This window comes from Fopius arisanus, unplaced genomic scaffold, assembly GCF_000806365.1.
Source record: "Fopius arisanus strain USDA-PBARC FA_bdor unplaced genomic scaffold, ASM80636v1 scaffold00027, whole genome shotgun sequence".
In the NCBI taxonomy this organism is placed as follows: Eukaryota; Metazoa; Arthropoda; class Insecta; order Hymenoptera; family Braconidae; genus Fopius; species Fopius arisanus.
Genome location: NW_011887766.1, coordinates 793,168 through 805,035, shown reverse-complemented (window position 1 = coordinate 805,035; position 11,868 = coordinate 793,168). Strand labels below are relative to the sequence as shown.

General features: G+C 40.6%; 1 protein-coding gene across 2 annotated transcripts in view; it reads right to left on the bottom strand.

Annotated features, from left to right (window-relative positions):
* The window catches only part of LOC105265094 (uncharacterized), a 25,159-nt gene that overhangs the window by 5,663 nt on the left and 7,628 nt on the right, over positions 1-11,868 (bottom strand). For both annotated transcript variants that reach the window (XM_011302395.1, XM_011302396.1), the window contains exon 2: positions 2,273-2,610. In XM_011302395.1, coding sequence (XP_011300697.1) covers positions 2,273-2,603 — 331 coding nt within the window. In that variant the 5' untranslated portion in view covers positions 2,604-2,610. The remainder of the gene's footprint in view (positions 1-2,272; positions 2,611-11,868) is intronic.

Below are 11,868 nucleotides of genomic sequence, written 5' to 3'. Positions count from 1 at the left end.
GGGGGGGGTCAAGAGTGGTTCTCAAAGCCACAAACCACTGGAAAAAAGGAGCACCAGTTCCAATGGCTCGGTGCACTTATTTGATTTTTTTTTAAATTATGTACCATCAAAGCCGCATTGGCGGGTTTAACGTCTTCGCCCTGTTGACTTTTACGATGTCGAAATACCGAGTTCAGTATGGCCTCAAGGATAGCCTCCACACCTCGTCCGTATGATATATTTTTAAATATCTCAGCTTTTTATTTGCCCCTCGTAATGTGCATTGGAGTCTCATTTGGATGAGATATGTGTAGCACTGGCTCGTAACATCCGGTGCGTAGGACTGCATTAAGTATCCAACTGATGTGCGTTCGATGACTCCTCGGAAATGACTGGGGCTATCTCCTACAACAAGAGGGGTAAAATTCAACTTGTGCTGGATGTACCTTGTATGCCCTGCAAGTCCGGATAGTAGTGTTCCTGACTCTGGACTTATGAGCTTCGTCGTAAATCTTGAAAAAGACTGGCTCGCACGCCAAACGACGAGCGTAATAATTTCCGGTTTTCAAGATATGGCTAGGGCCGGAGTTGTTCTTCTCCCGGCCAAGGACAGTAGTCCAACGTATCCTGGGTAAGACGAAGAGAGTCAGTCCAATGTCCAAAGGGAGATGCAATTGATTGGTCGTATGAGGGGTAAATGGCCTGAACGAGTTATCGATTAAACCGTGAGGAGGAGGGAGCACGCACTTGAGGTGTATCAAAGGCAAGTTTTGTAGTTGCTGCAACGAGATCCAGCGACAAGACTGACAACTACTTGCTTTTCAGCGTTATGTTAGTTGGGATGTTTGTTGTCGTTTCTCATCGTGTTATAACCACGCACACACGCACTCATCCATGCCGGGGTATTCTAGCAAGTAGCAGAGCGTTCATTCCCTTCCTTTCTGGAAGGCTTATGGTGCACTTAGAGCCGCCACGTGACAATATTGCCGAGAGTCCTCGAGGACACTGGTCATTGTGGTGGGGTTAATGCTACTTACTTTTTAATACTATCCCATTTTTCCCTATTCTTCATTTTTTATGCTGTAGTTTTGAGGTTTTTGCCTCTTTTGGTTTGTCCGACTGAGGTAAGAGTGCTCGCGACCGGCTTGGTGGGTTTGATACAATCCGGAATATCCGGATTGTTCGCGGCGTCTTGCGATTAATTCGTGGATTTTTGTAGTGTTCAATGATAGGCAGATGGCTACCGGTTTTCAACCGAGGTGATGCCACTTGCTGGGCTACTGGAGATTGGAATTTATAGGGTTTATTAATTTATAGTTTGTTAATAGGAAATTGAGGTGGGGTAATGGCAGGGGGAGAACCTTTTCTGGGGCATTTTACACGGCCGTCAATCACACCAGAGCTATTATCATTTTCTTCCAACTTGTTTTTAGACGCGTTATGGAGGGAGATGAGACCATCAACGGTCCATTGTTCTCCGGGAATGATAGAATTCATTAGCTCGGTTGAGAGACGTCGCAGCTCTCTATAGGGCTCTGGCAAAATGCCTAATTAATTGATGGGGAAATTTTTCAATTATTTTGCAGATTGATTCGTTGTGGGTAATTAACGGAAGTTTTGCAGCCACCCACGTCGATTCAGTACAATTGATTTCGTAATTGATTTATCTATTGCAAAATCGCACCATCGCGATTGAGCATCAATAGGCTGATACCTCATTTGCATTTATCGGACATTCACCATTCTCTTTATGCGTTTCCATGGTAGAATTTGTCACGTGGGTTTCTGAGAATGTGAGTATTCGTCGGATGTCTTTACAATGTCCCTTTTTTCTTCAACTTTCATTTGAATTTAGAGATACTAGAATTCTATTATGTTGAATTTTCATGGCTGTCAACAGTTTTGCCACATCAACTTGAAATCTGAATTGCCATTGGGCAAGAATAAAATCGAATTCATGGGAATCTGCTATCGTCGTCTATTTCAAAAATTCCCACTAGAAATACTCGACAGAAATAGAGAAGTTACAATTCCCGTTACGGGTTCTTTCATTGTGAACATAAAACATGACATAGAATTGAATTTTCATGATTTCCAACATACTGTTGGAAAATTACTCGTGAAATTTCAAGCGAAAGACTTGATGTTTTCATAGCGTGAAATTTATACGGAATCTATTAAGGCATTTGCATTATTTTCTGGCACGAAAAAATGCAAGTTCTGGTTGATTATTTCAAGAATTTCATAAAAAATCATGCGGTGACATTGTCTATGAGTGCAGAGAAACATTTACCTCGGGTTTTCTCAGGCTCATGCTCGACGATAAAGGCCGGGACAGCAGTGACAGTCTGATAATCATTGTCAACCTCGACGCGTGTACCAATTCCAGTCTCGTCGTTGAGCATCATTGACTGAATTGCCGTAGCATCGCCACAACTTCTTCTCGCATACTTGAATCTCGAGCCACGGAGGATTGCTGGATTAAATGCCTGATGGATTGGTACATCGAGGAATTTATTCGATGCCTCTGCATTTCCCGGTGGCTCGTCCATTGGAGTTGGCGGAAGCGAGGCACCAACTTCGTCTGAGCTGTGTCGCCTCGCTTTTGCCAGTCGTTTGAACATGATTTATCTGCAATCAGAATAATTTTGAAGGATTAACAAGTGGAGAAACTAGATGGCATTTTTTAAGTAATCCTTGGTGATGGTAATTAATTGATAGCATGCTTCCGAAAGCGGTAGACGTTGCGCTAAGAGGTCGTTAAAATAACTCTGATGAAGAAGCAATTTAGATAAATATGCCCCTTTCAAATAATCTGCATTATTTACTCAATTTATTATTATTAGTATTATCTTTCCATCATTTCCGGATAATCGCATGACTCTGAGATTATGTTTTAGTACAAGAGCATCAGTTCAACTACACTGTTGGAAAATTACGCTTGAAATTTCAAATAAGAAAACTTGAAATTTTCAGTAACGACAAAGTAATATAAAATTATTGAAAATCATTATGTCGAATTTCTCATAGGCGAATCAGTTAATTTCTTGAATATTGTGGTAATTGTCCATTTTCGAGTACGTACGGTATCATCTTAATGTAAACAATTACTGAATTACTCATCGACTATTTTTCTATAAATTAAAAGATCATAGAAATGAAAAAATGACAGCGTGGCAGTACTCCCATTCCACCTAAAAAGAAATCGAAGGAAAATCATTAAATTCGTGATGTTCTCCCAGTCGCCTCGTTAACTCCAGTCAAACTTGATTCATGGATCGAAGAGTCATCACGATGATACGTTAGGTTTTGTCCTAACGAACTTGCCCCGACGACGTTCTCGAGTTCGATCGGCGTAAATTCAACGAAACCGCTAGGATGAAAACTGTTCCAGGACGATTCAGTCAATCGACAAATTTTTTCCCCTCCGAGATCGGCGACATTGTTTCAACTTGTGGCTCTCTAGGCGCGAGAATTCTAAAGCTGGATAAATTATGTAGAGGTGGTAGGTCTCTGGTTTTGCTCAGAGAAAATGTGGCCCTCATGGTGGTAAATCGAGTCACGGGAAAATACATGGGAGTAAACGTAATTGCTTTCGCATGTTAACTGCAATCTTGCCTCTCTTTAACACCCTCGCGTTCAATATCCTCCTTATTCCCTCAGCACGACACTCAATTTTCTGGTTAAGAATCCGAATCCACTCTTTAATCTGTTGGGTCAACAACAAGAAAGTCTTAACCCGACGTAATCGTCAACTCAAAAATTTAATTGTGTGTGTGTAATTGTTTAAAATCAAAACCAAAATCCCAGAGCCACTTGTTTAAAAATAATGGATGTACATTATCCCATTGTTTCCATTGTCAACAGAATGTCGCAATAGAGTTAAGTTCAATGATATAGTATTCATTATGATTAGCAGCCTCTCAATGCTGACGACCAATTAAATTCTTCAGCGACTGCGAAGGCAATCTACAATTTATTTTCCCTTGTCAAGGTCTCGCGCGGAATCAAGACACATGTTGCCCAGCGTCAAATGAGAAAATAAAAATGGTAAAAAAAAGGTTAAGATACGTTGGCAGCGAGACACATTTCTGACCTCATTTTTTTACAAACAGCGATGTATAAAAATGTCTCTTATGTCATCCCCTGGCAAACTGCACTCGAGATAATCTCCCTCGTTGAAACGCCTTTAAAAATTTTTCCATTCGCCTGGTTCTTTTATCATTGAGACATACCAAGAGGGGTAAACTAACGGAGCAAAGGAAACATCACGTTTTTCGATCGATCCATCAGTGGAGATCGGCGTCTGGGGCCTTACCGATGCCAACTGGCCGGTTTATCCGAGCCCTTTAATTATCCAGCATCACCAATTGTAAGTATTGTGAGAGAGACTGCGATTTTCAGCAGTCAAAGGGGATAATCGCTCGGGTAAAGTCTCTGTAGCAAAATAAAACGAAGCTTTTGCCTAGGAACCATCTGGCTCTGGAGGGCTCAACCGCCCACAGGACGTCGCGTGCGTCACGTTTCTCCTCAACAAAAAAAACATTAAATAAATGTTTGACTTTTTTTCACAGTCCAGCGGTTTGTGGGTTAATGGGATAAGTAGAAGTTGATGTAAATGGAAACAAATTGCATCTTACGACTAAAAAAATCGTGCAAAACATAAAGCGCAAACATGTACTTAAAAATAATACACGAATATTCAATTAAAATCTTCTCAATTCATTGAAAAATCAAGTTCAATCTTGCAGCAAGTGGTATGTAATCTCCCAAGAATTGATGAATAATTGAAATAATATTTATTCGTAAAATTAAAACCACGAAAACAATCTTAGAAATTGATTGTTCCTCCGTCTGTCCAGTCATTTCAAACCCTCAACACCTGCTGAATACATGAATACAAAATTCCAGAAAGCAAAAACACCAGAACATAAAAAATACTCATTGTATTCATGAAACAATTTTCATAAAGCAAGAGCAACGAAAAATATCCTCTGAACAAAGAGCTAGAAAACGTATTTCACGTTTATGAACCCACTAACAGAATTAATATTCTTTTATTTCCAGATATTACTGCATAAACGGTGAAAAACCGAGAGAGAGAGAGTGAGTGAGAGGGGGGGGATAGGGAGGGAAGGGGTTGCAGTAACCAACGAACGAGTGAAGAGAAAAAATTGAAAAAAAAAACGTTGTGCGGAAAGTATAACCACAGAGTCATGCCCTCCCGCGAAAAAGTCGTAATACACTCACGCACCTGTCGTACGGGTAGTCGTTACGGTGTACCGCGGTTAGATTTATGTTAATCCACATCTCTTATTATAAGTGTTGGCCCCTCACCCCTCACTCAGATGATGCAGTAGTCTGCATCCTATGGACCACACGCCCGGACACTTAACATGGCACACAAATATAATATACCCGTGCAAACTACTTCAATAGTAAATACACTCACCCGTACTTCTCATGTGCACAAGGGAAAGTATGTTATAAGTAATACTTGGTGTGCGTGTACTTCACCCGCGCCACGCACAACACCGTCAGGTGATAATCATATACATGTGCAACATGTTCAATAGAAACTCACGACTTATTTTAATCACGGTATATTCGTGTTAAAATCATCTCTCACTACTTCCTTTTCAACTGAACACAAATCCCTGGTCAATTTACCCCTGACATTTAGTCATAGTGCAACCTACTTGTTGGCTTCCAAGAGATTTTTACATTGAAATTGTTGTAGTCTGGATTTTTGCACAAAAGTTACGCGTCGAAATCAATTTATTCTTAATGATGAGAAATTCTATTTCGAATATACGCTGTTAGCGATTTAACGAGTAATTTTCTAGTGGCCTATGGGATGAAGAAAAATCGGGTTAAATAATTGATTTTTATCCTTGTACGGGACTGAAACAGGCAATATCAATAATTGTCTGGAGTAATGTTCAAGGATATGAAGCGAAGGGGATTACGATGTGCGGCAAATATTTATCGGCGCGAGTAGGAGAGGTAAAATTGACGGTGATTCACATAAATTCTTCCCTCTGAGAAGCTCTTTCTCTTTTGTCCGGGATTCATGGTTGAGTAAATATTATCGACAATACATGATTAGAAATTCACAATCACAAACAAAATTTCTCAATGGCAATAACCTATAGATCATTTAAAAAACGGAAAAATCTCAATAAACCTCCTAATAATCAATTAACAAAAACTAAAATATGAAATAAATTAATCTCAACCAATTCGACGAAGAAAGTTGACCATCACTCAATTTCTTTTCTCCAGTCCTCAATTAAAAGATTCTCTCCACAAAAAAATTATAATTGCAGATATAATTACAGATACATGGCCTCGCACTCCGATAACGATCGTAAAAAAAAACCAGGAGAACGCCAAAAGAAAAATGCCGGGATCCCCGAGAAAAACTCATGATAATTCCACAAACTCGCAGCGATTCGAAACCGAAAAAAAAACTGCGTGCAGCCGATAAAGTGGATTAACGTTTGCAGAAAGCGAATCGTCGAACCTTATTAAGAAGTTATCACCGATATCCTCTCATTTTTATATTTTTTCTGAAAAGCCGTGGATCAAATTGACTTCAAAAAGATATACCGTTTTTAGATTTCCTAGGCGGTGCGAATATTTTCCTGCATTTTTCCGAAAATTTTGCTAAAAACTACGAAATGCCAAAACATCATATATTTCCAAGGCAATCCCATCGATAAATTCCCCAAAAAATAAACAAAAAGACGAGAATTTTGGCTGAAAGATTATCGAACATATGCAGATCCCTCTTAAAAGAATAACCGATAATCTCAGTACGCAAATAAAGAACAAATAAAATAATGGATTAATCGAAGAAAGCCAACAGATTAATGAAAGCCAGGATGGAGTTAGCAGTGGGACGCTGGGCCCGTATTACATAGTCAATGCACCTGTTGGCACATATCTTGCGTAATGTACGAGTGAGTGAGTGAGTCTGGGCGGCCTCAAGAATTCCGGTGTACTTTCACTCTCGTCGATGCCTTTCCCAAACGCATTCCCCCCTTTCCATTTTTATTTTCATTAAACGTTAAATATTCAGCGGCGGTCCATTGTGGAGTCGTTGAAGAGGAACGCCAGACACTCAGCCAAGATGGGGTGTGAGTACATGTGCAACAGAGAAAAAGCCGCCGAAATAGCACTCGGAACTCCTCTCTCGGGACGGCTGTAAAGTTAGCACTGGAAATTAGCGAACCGAGTGTACCAAGCTGGGGGCCATTATTTCCTCTCGTCTTTCAGTTTACCCAGTCAAAATTTAGCTGGAACGCCCCCTCCAAAATGGAATACTTGCTACCGAGATACGGGCGGGCTTTTATCAGCCCCCTCCCCCGTTCCCTCCAGGCTGAACAAGAGTGACCAGAGGAGCACCGAAGGAAGCGGTCAATTACCTTTTTTTTCTCATTTTTTTTATCTCCCTTTTTCTCATCTTTTTTTTCTTTCATTACACCCTCCAGCTTTGTTATTTCTTCGCCGGGAAGAATTAGAGACTGAGAATGAAGGCGCAAAGAGGCAGCATCAGGGTCTCGTCCAGTTGGGAAGATGAGACTAGGTTGCCCCTCAAGGTAAAACGAGGAAGGTGAGATGCTGGGGGGAAATCAGAGGAGAGAGCACTGGGAACGGGGTCTCTTGCACCTGTTCGTTTCTCCTGACTTGTTCCCGTTCCACGAATTAGAGAGTATCGATGGATCAACGAATTTCAGGATATTACAGACTTGGATGAAGTCGCTCATGCATTTCCCGGGATCTCAGTTGTTATTTCCTCCTGTCTCTCTCGTTTCATTCGTGTGAGGTCGAAATTTTGGGATGCAAACACGCGACTTCCGTGACGATGATCGTTCTGCATCTGTTGAGACCAAGACAATGGAGAGTTTGATGATTGGATACACCTGGTCTCAGTTCGTTGCTATCGGACTTCTTCTCCTCCATTTATTTGCTTTTATTTTAATTGAGTTGTTGGACTCGAAACGGAACTCGAGGCTTGTTTGGCAGTGACATTGAGGTGAGTATTGAGTAATGCTGAAACTGGAGAATTAAATTCAATTATATCTCCAGTCTCTCGTATCGTCGTTGGAAATCAAGGCTGGCTCGAGCTGCCAGTGGAGAATGGTGAATCGCTTTAAATGAGACTCATCAGGAATAGCTGGAGCTATCCTCTTTAGTGGAACAAAAAAAGGGGAGAAGAGAATAATTCTCTTACATCAACTACCTGTTGCTGGTTGTGGATAAAATGTGAGAGTCGTTTTTGAGGGGAACACGTTAGAAAACCACAAGACCTCGAGCCACCAGTGATTCAGATCTTCCCTCTGGGTTTTAATATCGTCGCCCAGCATTCAAAGAAATTCTGAGGATACCTCCTGAGAGTCGGAGCGAGTGTATACACCCCTCCAGGCGCCAATTACACGATGGCACACGTAATTGCCGAAATATAAACCGCAAATGTTACGGCGGCTCCTTGGGTGTGTAGAAAGAGTCCTTTTGGGATTCCATTCGCATGAGGAGTCACCAGGGCATTGGGGGGAAAAATAATATTCAATTTGGAATTTATGGGTGGAGGAAGGACAACAAATCATAACCCAAAATCTTTGGCTTTCTCTAATTGAGGATGTTTGCATCTTATCATGAGTATTCGATTTTTTTTTCACTGATTAACGAATTTTCTTCGGGGCCCGATGGAATGATTGGGGAATAAAATGGAGTGAAGGTGCTGGCATGGGGTCACGTCAAGTCAAAAGGTTAAAATATATCTTTTAATTGACGCTTCCAGCATATTTCGGAGGTTTCATTCGTTTGTAAAAATCAGAGGGAAAATTGGAAAGAAAGAAATTTAATCTCCAATTTGTCTGGATTTATCGAAAGATAAAAGAAATGTTTTCTCCAAAAATGGAATAAAATAAAATAGAATAAAACCATTTGATTATCATTTCCATTTTTATCCATCCGAAAACGATGATAACCATAGCAATCGACAGATTGAACCATCAAACGATCTCGCAACCAGAAAAGGACAAGAGCGTTCCAGTCATCCGAATGCAGTGAAAACCATTCTCCGAATCAATTCTCACGATATCCAACTCTGATTCATCCCACCAAAGCGATAGCATAAAATGGACCAAAAGAAAATGGAGACACAATTCTCCGAAATACTGAAAAGCCAACTCTAGTCGATAGCCCAGACATCTTGAGTTTTCATTGTCGTGATTTTTCATTCGTATGATTCGATTCAGGTATGAAGAGTCAGACCTTTCAAATTTAACTGATGGTGCACGTGTCTGACACGGGTTTCAGAAGCCCTGAATGACCACCAGTGGATGAGAGGAGCTCACTGACCCTAAAGGTACCCTTGCCATTGCAATATTCGCATCACGCTTCCCTCCCACACTTATTCATTTGAGCATCACAAAAGGCCCCTACACTGCCAAATAAACATTCACACACGTGTGAATAAAACAGTTTGTATATATTAGAACGTATATTCCGTTTGTATCGTTGACGGCATTCCAGAGGGTCCATAGCATTTCCTGCAGGCGTCCTCCAGGCAGCCTTGCGGCCTCCAGCACACACCGAAATTCCCCATCCCAACACGAATTCCATCCATCACGTATAGAGCGTGTAGAAAATTTAATGGGAGGACATCAGAACATTTCGCTCCGTTCCAGGAATTCCAAATTCATTCTTCTGCTGTATTTTTTATTTTTTGCATTCTTTCCATTTTTTTGAACTCCTGCCACTGGCTATAAAAGCAAAGTTTTCCTCGTGTTTGGAGAGGCTGAACAACAATTGATCGGTCAATTTAACGTAATCAAATGGCCAGTCTAGTTCATTCGCGAGAAGATCAATGTACCCTCGAGGCTGGAGGACGCGAGAGAACACGAGTGAAGCTAGTGATGTCTGATCGCATTACCCATCATAAATCCACTCATGTTACCCCCGATATATCGACTTTCGGGATTGTTGTATCCGAATCGGATGATCGCGTCATTGATTTTTTTTTTCCATCAATCTTCAGAAGTTGAAGGTACAAATGGTACTGGGAAAAAAGGAAGAATGCCTCGTACTCGAGGAGATTCTAATCTCCATGAAGAGAGCCCTAAAAGGAATAGAGAATAATTAATATTTTTAATTTTCAACGTTGAAAAGAAATTGGAAGAAAAAATAATAGAGGGAATATTTCCTCAATTCCAATTCCAATTGACATGGAAGTAATGGAAACCTATTCCTTCGAAAATTACTCGCTGACGATGAGACGAAGAATTTCCTCCCGATGAATTTCAAATTAATTACCCTGAATTAGCGAGATGAAGATAACAGGAATAATTTCGATGCTGTGAATTTATGACTCGTCTCACTGAACGAAAGATTTGAAAAAATAATTGAACAGTACAGGGATTGGTTTTTAATTTTCTTGTAAACATAAGGGCAATGAACCGGTCCTTTTTTTTCTATTCCAAGGAAGACCTGTCCGGTGACTTCAGTGATAAATACTCCATCTCGAAAGAAGTGAACGCATTTCCTCTCCCCGAGAAAACATGAATGCATAATGATGAATCATATCTCCCGAGTAAAACTAGATCATCAAAGCCCACAACCTTGGATTTCTTGCCAAGTTCACTGCACCAGAGTTGGTGGAAGATGTGCTAGCACTCGCAGCTGCTAACCCCTCACCAAAGGCTTTAGCTATTTCATCCAAGTGTTTACGCATTTACTGTACATAGATATTTTTCCACACCATGTGTGGGTGATTATTGGTGCAGGGTGCCCTAAGATCAAATCGTTCTTCAGCCTATAATGTTGGTGAAACGAGTTTGAATCCATTCTAGGTCTATCCTAGTTTTTGTCTAGGTACAACACACGACTGGACAAACACTCGAGCCATCTAAGGCTCACCAGTGTCTCTCTACCTTATACGATTATTTTATCCTCTCTCTCAATTCCCCTGCGTATCTGTTCAACTCCTCGCCGACTATCCAGTCGTGCTAATCCACACACGTCCTGCTTTTCTCTAGAAAAAAATTCAGATTCAGCGTTTCTCCTTTTAACCTTTTAAAGGCCTTTTGCCACAGTTTACAATTTCTGTTTTACGAAAATTCACTGGAATATAGGCAAAGAGCAGAATTCACTGATTGTACTGTATAAACTCGGTTTTCCCCTTGATGCAATGATGATATTGATTGATGACTATTAATGTCGAATAATTTTATTTGAAAAATTTCCAATTTTTAAAATCCTATGTTTTACGAGGTGAATTCACTCCAAGCTAGAATTACCAGGATTAATCTTTCAGAGCAATATAATTGTCGTAATTGAAAGCTAATGGAGACGCCTTGGAAAAGACGCGACTGGAGAAATACGATAATGATTGATTGAAAAGTTCTCTCGAATAAACAGATATTTTTTGTGAAAATCCTCACTTGTCTCGCGACTAGTGGTGACCCCGAAGAAGCAAGAAAAAGCGAGTATCTATTTTTTTCTAATCCCATATAATTATTTATTCTCTTTTCCAAGCAATACTTGACCGAACTAAGGCTTCTGTGTGCTCTTATCAAGCAATCATCGATTCCACGAGTGAGAGAGAGACGTCTGGACGCAAACCCATGCATCATTTACGATGGCAAAGAGACAAGTTCATAAGATCCCTCGGAAATGGATCGATCATCCACACATAAAGCGAAGACGAGATGAGCTACCTGCAAATGCGTCTCAACCGTAACCAAGAACATACGGCAAACGACAGAAATGATGAGCGGTCGTTCATTCGAGCTACTCTTACTCAGTCATGAGTAGTTGAACGAGGAAAATAAAGTAAAGAGGTAATAAAATGAAAGGGTTGGGAAGAGGGGGGAAGGGGGG